The sequence below is a fragment of the Rhincodon typus genome, chromosome 20, assembly GCF_021869965.1.
Source record: "Rhincodon typus isolate 14 chromosome 20, sRhiTyp1.1, whole genome shotgun sequence".
In the NCBI taxonomy this organism is placed as follows: Eukaryota; Metazoa; Chordata; class Chondrichthyes; order Orectolobiformes; family Rhincodontidae; genus Rhincodon; species Rhincodon typus.
Window position 1 is genome coordinate 1,010,062 of NC_063351.1, and position 19,215 is coordinate 1,029,276.

Below are 19,215 nucleotides of genomic sequence, written 5' to 3' on the forward strand. Positions count from 1 at the left end.
TTATTTCCAATTGGATTTCTGTCAATTATTAGAAATTTGTGCCCTCTGGATACCAGTCTTCCTGCTTTCTCTCTATCTAATCTGGTAAAATTCTCCATACTGTTAGACATCTCAATTCCATCTCCCCTTAAAACTTTTCTGCTCAAAAGATGACACTCTAATGTATAAATTTTTAATCATGCGTTCAGTTCACTCCAGTTCTTCTTGCTGCAGCTAGAATGACATGCTTTCTCAGGGGTTATTTCAGAACTTCTGTCCTCTCTTTCTGTTCAAACTCTGATTAGTGGAAGGACAAGTTAGAAACAGGATTATTGCCTCTTGGTCCACACCAGTCACTAATTGATTCCCGTGTCCTGAAATCTCCTCAGCTCAAAGTTAGACTGAAAACAGTAATAGACAAATATAATCATTAAATACAAATTTTAACCATGATTAATCTTACATTTTAACAAGGTTATTTTTCTGTGATAGAATAGCTCATTCATTCAATTGTAAATCACAATCCCCATACACAGACAATTGAAACTGCTTCGTGCACAGACTTATTACAATTACAACCTTATTCACGACGACATTATCTGCATCTCAAAAAATACTTCATTTACTGAAAAGAGAAACCCTGAGGTTGTGAAAGGCACAATGTAAATGCAAGTATTTCTTTTCTTTATCTTGTATTTACATAACTTACATTCTTCCTGCACATTCGTGACGATAAGGTGGAAGGCCCAAAATGTAGACATTGGAATGAAGGTTACATGAAAGGTCTGTAACTTGCCAATCAGCCTGATGAAGTGGTTGTTTTGAGCCTCAGCAGGTCTAGTGTGGTCAGCTCTCTGGAGAGCTTAGATTACTGGGTCAGAGATGCAGGGATCTGGAGGAACATGGACAAAGAATCAGGATGCAGTTTCAGGGAATCAGGAGCTAGGATCAGAAAATTGGAACCAGAACTGGAGAACAGGAGCAGGTACAGAAAATTCAGGAATATCAAATCAGATGTCTGAATCAAAGAATTGAGAACCAGCATTGGAGAATGGCTCACTGTTTCTTCTCCTTGAGCCCAGACAGTGTAACTCCCTCCATGTGGGAGCTGACAGTCTCAATATTAGTCCTCAGTTCTGAAGGGATCCTATACACAACCAGCTGCGTTTCAAAGAATGGTCTGTGAACTGATGAATTTTGCCTTTGCCTCCTCAGTTTCATCGTGATTGGAATCAATGCGACTATTCAGTGTTGTCTCGATCCTGTTTCCAGTGTAAGTGCTGCTGCGTGTCATTCGGAAGCTTACCGCTGTCGTTAACTCCTGTTGATCGTAGCGACTGACATGTACAAAGGGGCACCAGCGGAAAGCTCGCTTAAATCCAATGCGGAATCTAAGCAATGACAACATAAAAATGATTCATAAAGCACTGTGGGACAATATTGTACACTTTCGCACCCATTTCCCTCCAGAGATTGAACAAATCTAGGGACGTGGGCGAAATGTTAGAGCAGAGAAAGCTACAGTGCTAATGGGACCACATGACCCCCGCCCTAATGTAGCTCAGTACCCAACCATCCCCCCCCCCACAATCCGGTCTGACAATTACCCCCACGTCAATTACACAACCCACTTCCTGATGACATGTGACTCCCATTTGGGATACAGTGGGTGAGGAATATCAGGCATGACATAGTGATGTAGGGTTTTTAGCAGAGGCCGATAATGTAGAAAACACTCAGCCACTGCAGTTTCCTCATCTCTGTTATACACAAACCAGCGGGAAGTGAATGCTGTGATTAGACAACAAGACGCTGGTGAATAGGGAATCCAGGTGACTGGTCATTCTAGACCCAGCAATTCTCATTTCCTAACTTCTTGCCTTGTAAATCATGCCCTTGGGATTGGCAAATATTCTTGGGAGCCATCACAGAACTGCCTGGTCTCTATAATAACCGCTGCTTGTGAAATGAAGAGTCTATTTGAAGTTGAATAATACAGGAGGAGTACTCCAACCCTGTTCTGATCTGTATCTTAGCTTCAGTAACTCATCTTGGTTCTGCAACACGTACAGAAGAAAAATCAACCAATGTTGGTTCTGAAATATTCAATTAGCTACCCTGTTAATGTTTGGTTAATCTCATTGTTAAGATTATTTAATGTAAAGAAGAAGCAGCTAGTGGCTGTTAATTATCTGAATGTATATATGAAGCCACCTTTTTAGTGATTTGAGAAAACCTTTTGTTGTGCTTTAGGTTGCACTTCAGCCCCACGTTCCTGACCTTTGGGCGCCCGGTGCGGAGGGTGTGGGCAGTTTGGACGACGTCCTCGGGGGTCTGTTCCTGGGCCTGGCCAGGCTGGCTATAAACAGATCCAGGCAGTGGCTGTAGAAGGGGCCACCTCTGCCAACTGTCAGTCCCTCTTCTCCAGCTACGTTCGTGCCTAGGGGTGTCCCTGAAGAGGGAACATGTGGTGCCCACCAATACTCTTGATCTCTCTAGAGATAGGTGGGCACCACAGAGGGTTCAGTGCTTTATCTCCCCTTCTAATTCCATTTTGATTTGGCTCCTTCTCAGTCTCCCAAACTCGCCCTCACCCTCACCCTTAGCATGCCCTTAACGGGCTTTGTAAATATCCAATTGGCTATACTGGTGATATATTGGTGGTGATTAATAGATGGAAAGTACCATGGGTGATTTGGGGATGGGGCATAAAAAAAGGGTTCATTATGTATACTGCTTCAAGATATTAAAAAACAGTAGTGTATACAGGGAATGTATGGAAGGAGTTGTAAGACTGAGTAGTCAATAAACTCACATTAGGAACATAGATTACTCCAACGTCAGAATACCGACTCTGCCTGTCTCTGCTACCTGCTTACCAGCCATTTGTCTTGCTCTGTACCTGTATTTGCCTGCCAACCTACCTGTTCTTTCATCTGTCTATATACAATTGGCAGTGTTTGATGGTTAATATTGATCTTGCTCTGCTTACCTCCCCACACTTGTTCAGCCTATCTGACTGCCTGCCCACCTCCTGCTGCCTTGACTCTATTCCCACTGAAATGTTAGCACCCTGACCCCACGCAAATTATCTGACATTCTTTTCAAGTACCATTCCCTCCTTTACAATCATCAAACCCCTGCTCAACATCTGAATACCCCATCCTCCCATCAACCTTACTTTCCTTTTAAATTCCGCGAGTTTCCCAAGTCTGTGTCCCACTTTGCTGGAACTCCATAATTAAACCATTCGGACAAGATTCCTCCACAGCCATAGCACTGAAATAGCTGCTCTCATACTCACCAATGACATCCTGTGTGACTGTGATGAGGGTAAATTGTCCTCACTCTTCCTGACTGACGATCACACCATTCTGCTCTGAAGTCTCTCCACTGTCATCTATGTGGGACTGCACTGACCTACAATTCACTCTATCTACGCTTTCTAACTGATCACTCTGCAACAGTTTCTCATCTTAATCTTGGATCATTACCTCTGGTGTTTCCCAAGAATCTTCGATCCAGCCCTTACACCTGGTCCTGTCTCTGTCAACCCCTCCAGGCCTTTGGAGATCATGGTATTTCCTTAATTCAACTCTCTGAATTTTTGTCACACCACCATTTGTGGTCAGTGCTTTCATCGTAAGCTCAAGATTTCTTTATCTAATTCTTTTTAGCTCCCTGCTGTATTCTTTGCTCTAAAGACAATATAACAGAATTCATCAATCGTTCATGTCTCCTGACATGGCTCAGTGACAATTTTTTTTGATAATGCTTCTTGTGTTTTGGACATTTGGCTATGTTAAAGTCACTACATAAATGTACATTTTTGTTACTGTTGTTGGCTCTATCAATCCATCTGCCCTTGTTAGCCCAGTTGCATGATTATTACTTTCCCTGTTGCCCCGCCACCACCTGCCTCTATCTGTACTCAGCCCCCTGCCTGTCTATTTACCAGCTGACACCTGCCCGTCTGTCTGTCTCTGTACCCCGCGACACCACCTGCCCTTCTCTATACCCAGTCTCCTGCCTCTCTCTTGTTATAAAGCAGAGGTCAACCCCCTCTGATAACTAAAACTGAAACATCCAGAGAGCTTCGCCTCGCTCTATAATCTGTTAAAAGAAGTGTGAAAAGTGGTATAACTTACCTCTCACCCCCAATCTGTTATAAAGGAGTGCCTAAATGAAATAAACTCCTGACACTCACTCTATAATCAACAAGTAACAATTTATTTATCTAACTCTAACTGTGAACAAATTAACTGAACTATTAACAAACCAAACAATCCCCCCTCTAACTATTAACTATTCCTGAATAAAACAAAATTCTAATGGTATGCTGTTTCAATAAATATAGGTGCCACTTATGTAAACCAAAATTTAAAAAATGTACAACTTAGTCTCTCGAAATTACAGTGAGGTTACATATTCCAGAATGTTCAGTGTCTTCTCCATTGATCTTCTGTCAGGAACACCTTCTCCGTCAAATTCTTCTGTCAGGAATTTAACTAAGAGTGCCGGGGTACCTTTATTTAGATGATGCTCTGTCTAAGAGCTGAGAGAGCTGATCTCTTGGCAGATGGCAATTCACTCTCTGCTGATTTTGCAACTGTCTCTGTCTTCTACACCCTTGATGACATATCAATTTATTACAATAGGTTTTGACAACATAGGACCAATCCATCAGATTTAAATTTAATTGGTTTTTAGTATCTAAGTGCTTGGTTTAAATTAATTGGTTAAATCAAAATTTGTTGTCTTGATAACAAAACAAAACTGCAGCTTGGCCTGCCAACCATCCAGCCTTTTGATAAAAATGTTACAATTCAGATGCTCTGTGCCCTTGCAAACCCACAAGCTGCCCACAGACATTTTTAAAACTCCAAGCCTAGAAAATGCGCATCATCTTTTAAAGTGACCACACACTGCTTTCTGCCCAATCATTTTATAAACATCGATATTTACAAACACCAAATTGTAACATCCTGCCTTCCAAGCCACAAGTACTCTACCTAACTTTGCAACACCTCCCTCTTTAGAAAAACAAAAGAACCATCATTATGATTTTTCTGAAGAAGGGTCCAGACCCGAAACGTCAGCTTTCCTGCTCCTCTGACGCTGCTTGGCCTGCTGTGTTCATCCAGCTCTACACCTTGTTATCTCATCATTATGAAAAGATGGCTTTTCTTTCTAAAACTTAATGCCATTATATTACTAGATCCATAGTTCATTAGAGCTATACCTTTCATACTTACTCTACGTACATACAACACCGAACCGTGCCGTTTCGATCTTATATACACATTTTTTAAACCCACAAGAACGCATCAGCAATAACATTTTCGCAACCCACAACATGTACAATCTGTAAATTAAATGCTTGTAACATAAGATTCCAACGAAATAATCTGGTGTTCTTGACCTCAATTCTTTCCAAAAATGTCAAATGATTGTGATTGGTATACACAGCTGTCTCTGATGCATTGTTTGCAAAGTAAATATTAATATGTTGTAAGGCCATTACCAAACTCAATAATTCTTTCTCAATGGTTGAATATTTTTTTTCTGGTGGATATTGAGTTTTGTTTTGAAAAATAATCAATTGGCCTTTCAATTTCACAATCGTCCTCCTGTAACGACACAGCTCCAACCCCTACATTGCTTGTGCCGATGGCAACTTTAAATGCTTTCAAGAAATTTGTTGTGGCTAAAACCGGTGCAGTGGTTAACACTGCTTTTAAATTCTCAAATGCCTCCTGGCATTGTTTTGTCCACTGAAATTTTGTGTTCCTTTTTAACAAATCCATCACTGGTGCCACCACACTACTAAAGTTTGGTACAAATTTCCTGTAGAATCCACTCAATCCTAAAAATCGTAGCACTTCCTTCTTCGAGGATGGTCTTAGAAATTCTTCAATGGCCTTTGTCTTCATGTTCCTCAGTGTTATCCATCCATATTCGATGTTGTGCCCTAAGAATGTCACCTTCGCCTTTGCAAATTCTGTTCTTGCCAAGTTTATGACCAACTTTTCCTTCTGCAGTCTCTCAAAGAGCTCTACCAAATCCTCCATGTGATCTTTCCACAAATGGCTAAAGATCACCAAGTCATCTATGTAGATGGCACAATTAATCAATCCTGCCACAACTATGGTCATAAGTCTGGTGCATTTTTCATTCCAAAGGGCATTACTTTAAATTGATAAAGCCCATTTGGGGTTACAAAAGCAGAAACTTCTTTTGCTCTCTCCGACAAAGGTACTTGCCAGTAACTGCGAAATAAGTCCAACTTTGAGATGTAAGTGGCTTGTCCTACTTTTCCACACAGTCCTCCAGCCTTGGAATTGGGTATGATTCTGATTTGGTCACGGCGTTGATGTTCCGATAATCGACACAGAATCGTTGAGTACCATCAGATTTGGGAACCAACACGAATCGGCAAACTCCACTCACTTTGACTCGGTTCTATGATGCCTTCTTGGATCATCACTTTTACTTCCTTCTGAACCTGTGCTTCTTTGAAAGGATTAAGCCTATAGGGGTGTTGTTTTATCAAAACAGCATTCCCTACGTCAACCTCATGTACTATGGTATTAGTCCTCCCCATTCTATTTCTACATATGTCCTCATAGCGCTGCAGCAAGTCTTTCAATTCAATTCTCTGTTCCTGGGACAGATAGCTCATCATCCTATTCCATTCTTTAAGGGCTTCCTCATTATTTAATTTATTCTGAGGCACATCAAAATCCAAATCATTTGGATTTGATTCCTCACTCTGAGTGGCAGTAACTATTACCCGTTTCTCTGGTTCCCTTTCCTTGTCATCGTAAGGTTTCAGCATGTTCACATGACATACCCGATAATTTTTTTTCCTATCTGTCATCTTTACCAGATAATTCACCTGACTTAACTTCTTCTCAATCTGATAGAGACCACTTTGCTTTGAAGGGAGCTCCTACCACCGTTGAGAGCACTAATACTTTATCCCCAGCAGCAAACATACGAATTTTATATTTCTTATCTGTTTCTTGCTTCATTAGATGCTGTGCAACTTTCAAATGTTGTCTAACTAATTCACCTACTCTGTTTAATCTTTCTCTCACATCAGATACATAATCCAACTGTGAGATCTCCGACTTTGGACCTACCAATTTTTCCTTAATTAATTTTACAGGCCCTCTTACTTTGATTAATATCAATTCAAATGTAGTAAACTGAGTCGATTCATTTGGAGCATCTCTAACAGCTAATAATATAAACAGGACATCTTTATCCCAATCATTTGGGCAATCCTGACAATAAGTCCTCAACATTGTCATTAGGGTCTGATGCCACCTTCCCAAAGGTCCCTAGGATTTCAGGATGGTGCACACTTGATTTAAAGTGTTGGATGCCTAAACTATCCATGACCTCCATAAATAGTTTGGCAGTAAAATTGGACCCTTTGGCTGACTGAATCTCCCTGGGTAGTGCATAATGGGTAAAGAAAGCAAGCCACTCCTCCACAACCTTTTCTCTCTTGACATTCCGTAATGGAATTGCCTCCAGAAGTCTGTAGACACATCCATTATGGTTAGTAAATATGGTTCCCACTTTTGGTTTTAGAGAGGGGACCTACACAATCAATCATTACCCACGTGAAACGTTCTTCAAATGTGGGAATTGGCATCACAGATGCTGGCTTTATTACTGCCTGTGGCTTTCCTACCATCTAACGTGTGATAGGTATGGCAAAATTCAACCACATCTTTATGTAATCCAGGCCAATAGATATGTGTCTTTCTCTTAGCCTGCGTTTTTGTTATTCCTAGATGACCTCCTACAGGTAATTTGTGTGCTACCCGTAATAATTCCTGTCTGTATTCTATGGACCAAATAATATGGTGAACTTCTGCCCTTTTCTCATCTGCTCCAACCTGCCAGGGTCTCCATTTCCGCCTTAAGATTTTACCCTTAAGGAGAATAACATTCTGGAATACATTCTGATTCCTTTTCAGAGTAGGCTTTATGATATAAATCCTTTGTCATCTTATCTTTTTGTTGTAAGTCCATAATCTTTCAGAACTAAACACCCCTGCCTGATCCTCTACCTGCTTAAGTTTTTCCTTTACCATTCCATCAAACAGGGTGTCAGCTAACTGGACCTCAACTCCTTCATCTTTCTCTTTTGTTTTCCCTTCTTGTCTTAACGTCTATATGCTTCTGGTACCAATTTGTAGGCACTCAAAATAGCCTCTTTTACTTCTTTATACTCTCTTGACACCTCTGACAGCGCTGCAAACACCTCATTAGTCCTGCCTACCAACTTGGTCAGAATTAACATTATCCACGCAGTCTCTGGCCAGTCCATCTGTTTAGCCAATTTCTCAATGGAAATGAAAAAGGCTTCTACACCTTTTTCATCAAATTTTGGTAATGTTTTGACATATTTGTATATACCAAGTCTTTGGCAATAATGGGTTTGCTCATCATCACTCTCCTCCTCACTAAGTCTATCTTCTACCTTCATTTCCATCAATTTTAAGTCGGCTAGCCTGTCTAATTTATAACTTCTGAAGTTCAACTCTCTCTCTTTCTCCCTTTCTTCTCTCTGTTTTTCCCTTTCTTCTCTCTTTTTTCCTTCCTTCTCCATTTTTGTTGTGTCTTTCCTCTGCTTGTAACCGTAATTGATAGAAACATAGAAGATAGGAGCAGGAGGAGGCCATTCGGCCCTTCGAGTCTCACCATCATTCATCATGATCATGGCTGATTGTCCAACTCAATAGCCTAATCATGCTTTCTCCCCATAACCTTTGGCCCCATTTGCCCCAAATGCTATATCTGGCCGCCTCTTGAATATGTTCAATGTTTTGGTTTCAACTACTTCCTGTGGTAATAAATTCCACATGCTCACCACTCTTTGGGTGAAGAAATGTCTCCTCATCTCCATCCTAAATTGTCTACCCCGAATCCTCATACTGTGACCCCTGGTTCCGGACACACAAACCATCAGGAACATTCTCCCTGCATCTACCCTGTCTAGTCCTGTTAGAATTTTATAAGTTTCTATGACACCCCGCCTCATTCATCTGAACTCCAGTGAAAACAATTCTAACCTAGTCAATCTCTCCTCATATGTTAGTCCTGCGATCCCCGGAATCAGCCTGGTAAACTTTCGCTGCACTCCCTCCATAAGAAAAGGAGACCCAAACTGCATGCAATATTCCAGGTGTGGTCTCACCAAGGCCCTGTATAACTGCAACAACACATCCCTGCTCCTGTGCTGGAAACCTCTCACGATGAAGGCCAACATACCATTTGCCTTCTTTACCGCCTGCTGCACCTGCATGCTTACCTTCAGCAACTGGTGCACACTCTCCTCTCCTAATTTACAACCATTCAGGTAGTAATCTGCTTTCTTGTTTTTGCTTCCAAAGTGACTAACCTCACATTTATCCAAATTATACTGCACCTGCCATTGATTTGCCCGCTCACCCAACCTGTCGAGATCATGCTGAAGGATCTCTGCATCCACATCACAGTTTACCCTCCCACCCAACTTGGTATCATCTGCAAACTTTGAGATGTTACATTTTGTTCCCTCATCCAAATCATTGATATATATCAACAATAGCTATGGTCCTAGCACCAATCCCGGTGGTACCCCACTAGTTACTGGCTGCCAATTTGAAAATAACCCATTAATTCCTATTCTTTGTTTCCTCTCTGCCAACCAGTTTTCTATCCATCTCAATACACTTTCTCCAATCCCATGCGCTTTAATCTTGCACAATAATCACTTATGCAGGACTTTGTCAAACACTTTCTGAAAGTCCAAATATACCACATCGACTAGCTCCCCCTTGTTGATTCTACTAGTTACATCTTCATAGAATTCCAACAGATTTGTTAAGCATGATTTCCCCTTCATAAATCCATGCTGACTTAGTCTGATCTTGCCACTGCTTTCTAAATGCTCCATTATAAAGTCCTTGATTCAAAAAACTTCCCCACCACTGATGTTAGGCTTACTGGTCTATAATTCCTTGTTTTCTCTCTACCTCCCTTTTTGAATATTGGAGTGACATTAGTTACCCTCTAATCTGCAGGGACTGTTCCAGAGTCTATAGAATCCTGGAAGATGAACACCAATGCATCCACTATTTGTAGAGCCACTTCCTTAAATATTCTGGGATGTAGATTATCAGGCCCTGGGGATTTATCCACCTTCAATCCCCCATCAATTTTACCAGCACCATTTCTCTATTAATATTGATCTCCCTCAATTCCTCCCTCTCACTAAATCTTGCATCCTCCAACAATTCTGGTATCTGATTTTTGTCCTCTTTTGTGAAGACAAAACCAAAATATGTATTGAGCTGCTCACCCATTCCTTTGTCCCCTATTATACATTCCCCAGTTTCCATCTGTTGGGGACCTACATTTGTCTTCACCAATCTCTTTCTCTTCACGTACCTATAGAAATTCTTAGTGTCAGTCTTTATGTTCCCTGCAAGCTTACTTTTGTAGTGTATTTTTCCCTTCTTAATCAATCCCTTGGTCCTTTTATGCTTAATTCTAAACTACTTCCAATCCTCAGACATACTATTTTTCTTAGCCAATCCATATGCTACTTCCTTGGATTGGATACTATCTCTAATTTCCTTTATAAGCCATGGATTGGCCCTCTTACCCATTTTGTTTTTGCGCCAGACAGGAATAAACAGTTGTTACAATTCCCCCATGCGTCTCTTCAATATTTGCCATTGCCTATCCATTGTCATTCCTTTAAGTAACTCTCCCCAAGCTATCAAGGCCAATTCTGCCTCTTATCTTCATAGTTTCATTTATTAAGATTCAGCACCCTAGTCTCTGAATCAACTGCCTCACTCTCCATCTTGACAAAAATTCTACCATGTTATGGTTGATCATCCCCAAGAGGTCTCGCACAGCTAAACTGGCAATGATTCCCTTCTCATTACATAGTACCCAGTCTCAGATGGCCTGCTGTCTAGTTGTTTCTTCCACATATTGGTCAAGAAAACCCTCCTGTATATGGTCCAGGAATTCCTCCTCTATGGCGTTTTGGCTAATTTGATTTGCCCAATCTATGTGCAGATTAAAATCACCCATGATCGCTAATATTGCCTTATCACATTCATCTCTAATTTCCTGTTTAATGCCATTCCCAACATCACCACTGCAGTTTGGGGGTCTATATATCACACTCACTGATGTTTTTTACCCCTTGGTATTTCTCAACTCTACCCATACAGACTCCACATTGTCAGAGTTAATATCCTTTCTCACTGTTGTATTAATTTCCTCTTAACCAGCAATGCCATTTCACCATCTTTTCCTTTTTGCATATCCTTCCTAAATACCAAATACCAAATACCCTGGGACATTCAGTTCACATGCCTGGTCACCCTGCAGCTATGTGTCTGGAATTCCAATTATATCATACCCGTTTACATTTAGCTGTGCAATTACTTCATCCACTTCATTGCAAATGCTCCATGCATTAAGGCACAAAGCCTTTAAGCTTGTCTTTTTAACATTGTTTGTCTCGCTTTTATTTTTCTCGATAGCCCCATTTGAATTTTGTCCTTTATTTCTCTTCCTGTCACTTTTCTTATTGCCTTTTCTACCTTTTGCTTTTGTCCTTGTTCCCTCCTTCTCTGACTCTTTACATAGGTTCCTATGCCGTTGGCATATTAGTTTAAACCCTCCCCAGCTGCTTGAGCAAACACACCCCTAGGACATCAGTCCCACTCCTGCCTAGCTGTAACCTGTCCAATTTGTACAGGGCCCACCTCTGCCAGAACCGGTCCCAATGCCCCAGGAATCTGAAACCCTCCCCCAACACCATCTTTCCAGCCACATAGTCATCTGATGCATCCTGTCATTTCTACTCTGACTAGCACATGTCACCAGTAATAAACCTGAGATCACTACCTTTGAGATCCGATTTCTTAACTTTCTTCCTAGCTCCCTGTATTCTACTTTTAGGACCTCATCCCTGTTTTTTACCTATATCGTTTGTACCAATGTGTACCACAACTACTGGCTGTTCACCCTCCCCTCCAGAATGTTCTGTGCCCACTCTGAGACATCCTTGATCCTAGCACCAAGAAGGCAACATACCATCCTGGAGTCTCATTTGTGGCCACAGAAACGCCTGTCTATTCCCCTTACGATTGAGTCCTCTATAACTATTGCCCTGGCACATTTTTTACCCCTCCCCTCTGCAGCAGAACGAACCGTGATGTAATGCGTTTGGCTACTGCTGCTTTCCCTTGAGATGTCATTCCCCTCAACAGTATCCAAAACAGTATAACTATTTTGCAGAGGAATGGCATCAGGAGATTCCTGCCCTACCTGCCTATTTCTCTTGCTCTCTCTGGTGGTCACCCATCCCCTTCCTGCCTGCAAGGTCTGAGCCTGTGGTGTGACCACCTCTCTATACATGCTATCCACAATACTCTCTGCCTCAAGGAAGCTCCACAGTGTCCCCAGCCGCCGCTCCAGCTCTGAAACTCGAGCTTCCAGGAGCTGTAGCTGGAGACACTTCCTGCACACATGCTCACCTGGGGGACTGGAACTATCCCCAGCCTACCACACAAAGCAAGAGGAGCAAACCCAGACTTTGAGCTCTCCTGCCATGGTTTACCTCTTTAAATTATACCTTGGAGAGTATTTTGTATTAGATTAAATCAAATCCAGTTATGTGTTGCCCTCTCTACCTGGTCTGTGTACTACCCTTACAGGTTAGAACCCAAAATAAAGTACTATAAGTGATAGAAGTTGTAAGGACTTACCTACTTTACCTGCTACTCACCAATCAGCTCTCTCCATTGTAGTCACCTACAGTAGGGCAAGGCCACGCACTTATCCTTGCTTGTGGTCCTCACCAAGACTTTTTTCTTTGGTAGAAAAGCATGGAAACACTAAAATACTGTTTCCAGTTCAATTGTCCCTTGACAACACCCCCTACACAAACCACTATTTGGTAGCGGTGACTGCACCAATGCGAATCTTCACCCCAACCACCAATCAGTATCGTCACAGCCCTCTGCTTCAAACAGTTCCCTTTCCTGTTCAAGCTGCTTCTTCTACAATTGAATTCTAGCCATTTCCAAAGATTCTAATGGCCTTTCCAGCACATTTAAATGTCGAGCTATTGCTGTAATTACATCTTCTTTTCTCTCAGACAAAGGCAACCCCAACTCTAGCTTGTCTGCCAATTCTACCAGCTTTTCCTTGCTCACCTTTTGTAAAATCCCCAAAGTCACTTCTTCTACTCCCAGAAAACTCTTAGTGACTGAAAGAGCCCTTACCTCACTTTTGATTTAACCAACAACAAGCAACCTAAATTACACAGACTTACCACTTCTCAACTAAGTTTTATTTAAAGATCTAGGAAGCTGGTCCCCAAGTCTGTTTAAATCTGCTGGGATCTTTCGTACCCTAAATCTGTCCAAATCCGTCTAGATCCTGGGCCTGAGCCTCCCATCTGTTATAGATCGACCCCCGCTCTGATAACTAAAACTGAAAAACCTAGAGAGGCTTGGCTCGCCTTATAACTTGTTAAGAGAAATGTGAAAAGTGGTATAACTTACCTCTCACCCCCTTTCTGTTACAAAGAGTGGTTAAATGAAATAAACTCCTGACACTCACTCTATAATCAACAAGTAACAACTTATTTATCTAACTCTAACAGTGAACAAATTAACTGAACTATTAACAAACCAAACAATTCCCCTCTAACTACTAACTATTACCAAATAAAACAAAATTCTAATAGTATGCTGTTCTAATAAATACACGTCACACTTATATAAAGCAAAAATTAAAAAAAAATCTACAACTTAGTCTGTCAAAATTACAGCCAAAATTACAGTGACTTCTCCATTGATCTTCTGCCAGGAACACCTTCTCTGTCGAATTCTTCTGTCAGGAATATAAACTAAGAGTGCTGCAGTCCCTTTATTTAGATGATGATTTCTCTAAGAGCTAAGGCAGCTGATCTCTTAGCAGAAGGCAGTTCGTTCTCTGCCAATTTTTCAACTGTCTCTGTCTTTTATACCCTTGATGACATACCAATTTCTTACAATAGGATTGGTCCTATGTTGATAAAACCATCAGATTTAAATTTAATTAACTTTTAGTATCTAAGTGCCTGGTTTAAATGAATTGGCTAACTCAAAACTTGTTGTCTTGATAACAAAACAAAACCACAGCTTGGCATGCTAACCATCCAGTCTTTTTTATACAAATGTTACAATTCAGGTATTCTGTGCACTTGCAAACGCACAAGCTGCCTACAGACTTTTTTTAAATCTCCAAGCCTAGAAAATGTGCACCATCTTTTAAAGGGACCATACACTGTTGCCCCCAACCCCCATCATTTTATAAACATCAATATTTTACAAACACCAAATTCTAATGTCCGGCCTTCCAATCCACAAAAAGTGCTCTACTCAACTTTGCAACACGCTGTACCAGCTGACACCTGCCCCCTGCCCGTTTTTGTGTCCACTACCACCTGCCCCTCTGCCTGTCTCTGTACCCAGTGCCACCACCTCCCCTCTGCCTGTCCCTATACCCATTGCCACCAGCTGTCCCTCTGCCTGTCTCTGAAACTGTCTCCCAGTCACAGTGTTGTTGGGGTGTTGTGCTCACCGGTTGTTAAGGCAGCAGTAAATGATGGGGTTGTACATGGTTGAGCTCATGGCCAGCCAGAATATGCCCAGATACACCTGCTGTATGTAGGTTTCATAATAGATGTCCTTCTTGAAACTGGCCAGAATGAAATACAAATGGTAGGGCAGCCAACAAATGGCAAAGGTCAGAACAACCACAATCATCATTTTCACCACCTGAAACAGAATAAAGAACATCAGGCAATTTGTTGAAAAGTGATCTTAGAGATGTGTAAGAAGGTTTTATCAAAGCAAACTTTTAATATCAGTTAGGCATATCAAACATAGATCTTGAGAACAAAGGTCCTGTCTATCAATTTTGTTGAGCTATTTGACTTATGAATTTTGTGATTTTATTTTTCATGGGCTGCAGATAACACTAGCTAGATCAGGATTTGTTGCCCATCCCTAATTGCCCTTGAGAAGGTGGTGGTGAGCTGGTGAGTCTATGTGCTGTAGGTTGGCCTTTAGTGCCCTTAGAAAGGGAATTCCAGGATTTTGACCCAGCCACATTGAAGGAATGGCGATATATTTTCAAGTCAGCTCGGTGAGTGGCTTGGAGGAAAACTTTCATGTGGTGGTGTCTCATGCATCTGCTGCCCTTGTCCTTCTAAGTGGAAGTGCTTGTGGGTTTGTAAAGATCAATGATAAGTTGCTGCAGTGGATCTTGTAGACGATACACATTGCTGCCACTGTATATTGATACTGATGGGGTGAATGTTGAAGGTGGTGCATGGAGTCCTGATCAAGCAAGCAGCTTTGTCCTGGATGGTGTCAAGCTTCTTGAGTGTTATTGGAGCTGCACCTAAACAGGCAAGTGGGGAGCATTCCATCACACCCCTGACTTGTACTTTCTAGATGGTGTACAGGCTTTGGGGAGTCATGAGGAGAGTTACTCGCAGGATTCTAGCCTCTGACCTACTCTTGCAGCCACTGTATTTATATATCAAACCCAGTGGACCAGACCCTTGAAACCTGAATAAATATAGATTGGAACAGATCCCTGAAGCCCAAATAATTCCCCATTAGGGAGATCCCTGAAACATGAAAAATTCTGCACTGGAACATTTCTGAAACATGAATCAATCTACCTTGGAAAATATCCTTAAGTCATGAATCAGTCTACACTGGAGTAGGTCACCTTAATATGAATGATGTTATATTGGAATAGCTCCCCAGAACATTCTACAAAGAACATTTTCATGAAAACTGAAATATTTTAAACTGGAACAAACCTCTGAAACATAAATCATTCCACACTGACATAGATCCTTCAAATATAAATTGTTCTATGTGATGTCAGATCTCCAAAACTTGAATCATCTACATTGGAATAGATTCCTGCAATATCAATCATTCCAAACTAGAACAGATCCCAAACAAGAATGATTCTGCACTGAGATAGATTCTTAAAACATGAAATATTGTAGATCATAAAATATGAATCTTTCTACATTGGAACTGAGCTCTGAAATGTCAGTCATTCCACACTGGAATAACTCACTGAAACATGTATCATTGTAAACTGGAATAGATCATTAAACATGGATCATGCTTGTTTGGAACAGATCACTGGAACATGAGTGACCTACACTAGAATAGATAATTGACATATGAGTCATCTACACTTGAATAAATCATTGAAACATGAGTCGCTTTACACGTGAATAGAACATCAAAACATGGATCATCTACACCGAAAATGATCACCAAAACGAGTCACTGTACATTGGAATTAATCCCTGAATCACAAATCATTCTGCAGTGAATTAGATCATCAAAACATAGGTCATTCTACACTTGAATAGATTACTGAAACATGAGTCTTTCTGCACTGTAATAGATCATCAAAAGTTGGGTCATTTTACGTTGGAACGGTTCACAGAAATACAAGTAATTGAACACCAGATTAAAACATCGAAACATGAATCATTATCCACTGGAATATACCACTGAAACATGGAATAGGTCATCAAAACATGGGTAACTTTACTGTGGAATAGATCCATGAAACCTCAGTCATTCTATACTTGAATAGATCACAGAAACATTAGTCAATTTACCCTTGAATAGATCACTGAAACAGGAGTTATTCTGCAACAGATTATTAAAATGGGTCATTTTTCACTTGAAAGATCACTAAAAGATGCATCATTCTGCACTGCAATAGTCCAAAAAAATTGATCACTCTACACTGAAATCGATCACTGAAACATGAGTCAATCATTCTAGACTGGAAAGATCACTGAAACATGAATCATTCTACACTGCAATAGATTATCAAAAACTGGGTCACTTTTCACTTGAAAGATCACTGTCATTCTAAACTGGAAGGGATCATCAAAATATTCAGCAATCTAAACACTGGAATACATCACTGAAAAAATTAGTCATTCTATACTTGAATAGATCACTGTAACATGAGCCATTCCAAACTGGAATAGATAATCAAAACATAAGTCATTCTACACTGAAATTGGTGTCTGAAACATGAAGTCATTGTATACTTGAATAGGTCATGGAAACATGGGTCATACTACACTGGAACAGATCATCGAAATGTGAGTAATTTCACACTGGAATTGATGACTGAACATGAGAAATTGAACTGTGGAATAAACATTCTACACTGGAATAAGTCACTAACACATCATTCTACAATGGAATAGATCCCTGAAATATAAGTTATTCTACACTGGGATGGATCATTGAAAAATCAATCAGTCTAGTCTGGAATAGATTACTGAAACATGAATCATTACAGGCTGGGATAGATCTTCCACATTGCAAGTGTCCTTCTACACTGGATTACATCATCAAAACATCGGTAATTCAGTCCTGGAATAGATCATCAAAATGCGAGTCATTCTACACTGGAATTGACCACGGAAAAATCAGTCATTGATTAATGAGAATTATCAATGAAACAGGAATCATTGTACACTGGAATAGATAATCCAAATATGGATCATTCTACACTAGAATACATGAGTTATTCAACACTGGAATAGGTCATTGAAACATGGTACAATATGCACTGGAATAGATAATGGAAGCATGTGTCATTCTTCACTGGAATTGGTGTCTGAAGCACAGGTCACTTTGCATTGGAATAGAACATTGAAACATGAGTCAGTCTGCACTGGAATTGATCACTGAAGGGTGAATCATTGTACAGTTTCATCAAAACATGGATCATTCTACACTAGACAAATTATTGAAACAGGAGTCATTCTATACTGCAAAGATCACTGAGTAGATCTCAAATCATGACATTCTGTATCACTTGAAAATGAATCAGTCTACACTGGAAGGGATCACAACAACTGGTCATTCAACACTTGAATAGATCATTGAAATCTGAGTTATGCTACACTAGAATAGATCAGTGAAACATGGGGTCATTCTAGACTGGAATAGATCATCAACACATAAATCATAGATTTGTACAGCACGGAAACAAGCCCTTCGGTCCAAATCATCAATGCCAAGCAGATATCCCAAATTAATCTACAGGCATTTCTGCTATAACGCATGTTTTGTTAATGCGATTTGCCTGTAACACGATTGATGAAGTGGATGGATGCTGTATGGATTACGCAAATTTTCTACTGTAAGGTATAGCGATTTTCTATGGCAATTTTCTATAGCGCAATTTTCTATAGCATGAGGTCGCACAAGAACTACCTGTATAGGAGTTATAGGAGAACTACCTGTAGTCCCACTTGCCAGCATTTGACCCATATCCCTCTAAACACTTCCTATTCATACACCCCTCCAGATGCCTTTTAAATCTTGTAATTGTACCAATCTCCAGTGGGCCCAGCAGTACGGATTTGAATGGGCTCCAACAACGTGGACACGATGTGGGCCCAACAGTGCAGACTCGAGTGGGCCCAACAGTGCGGACTCGAGTGGGCCCAACAGCGTGGACTCGAGTGGGCCAAACAGTACGGACTTGAGTGGGCCCAACAGCGCGGACTCGAGTGGGCCCCACAGCATGGGCTCGAGTGGGCCCCACAGCGCAGACTCGAGTCGGCCCTGCAGTACAAATTTGAGGGGGCCCCACAGCGCGGACTCGACTGGGCCGAGCAGTGCTGACTCGAGTGGACCCAGTAGCACTGAATCGAGTGGGCCCAGCAGCGCAGACTCGAGTGGGCCCAGCAGTGCAGTGTCAGGTGGGCCCAGTAGCGCAGTGTCAAGTGGGCCCAGTAGCGCTGACTCAAGTGGGCCCAGTAGCGCTAACTCGAGTGGGCCCAGCAGCACAGACTCGAGTGAGCCCCGCAGCGCTGACTCGAGTGGGCCCCGCAGCACAGACTCGAGTGAGCCCCGCAGCACAGAGTCAAGTGGGCCCAGTCGCGCTGACTTGAGTGGGCCCAGCAGCGCAGACTTGAGTGGGCCCAGCAGTGCAGATTTGAGTCGGCCCAGTAGTGCATTGACAAGGTCCATCAGGGACTCATTGTGGTGACGGTGTCGGTGGAGGTATGAAGAGCGGCAAACTTGTGTTCCAGCGGTGCTGGCGCAGCGAAGGGACTCATGCCCATTGCCCTTGGCA

The 19,215-nt window shown here is 41.5% G+C and overlaps 1 protein-coding gene across 1 annotated transcript in view; it reads right to left on the reverse strand.

Moving 5' to 3' along the window:
- Nucleotides 1-481: 481 nt before the first annotated feature.
- Nucleotides 482-19,215, reverse strand: part of tacr2 (tachykinin receptor 2) — an 89,962-nt gene continuing 71,228 nt past the window's right edge. Inside the window, exons 4-5 of the mRNA XM_048608930.1 lie at nucleotides 14,641-14,837; nucleotides 482-1,370 (exon numbers count right to left, since the gene is read on the reverse strand). Of these exons, the coding sequence (XP_048464887.1) occupies nucleotides 1,148-1,370; nucleotides 14,641-14,837 (420 nt within the window). The 3' untranslated portion in view covers nucleotides 482-1,147. The remainder of the gene's footprint in view (nucleotides 1,371-14,640; nucleotides 14,838-19,215) is intronic.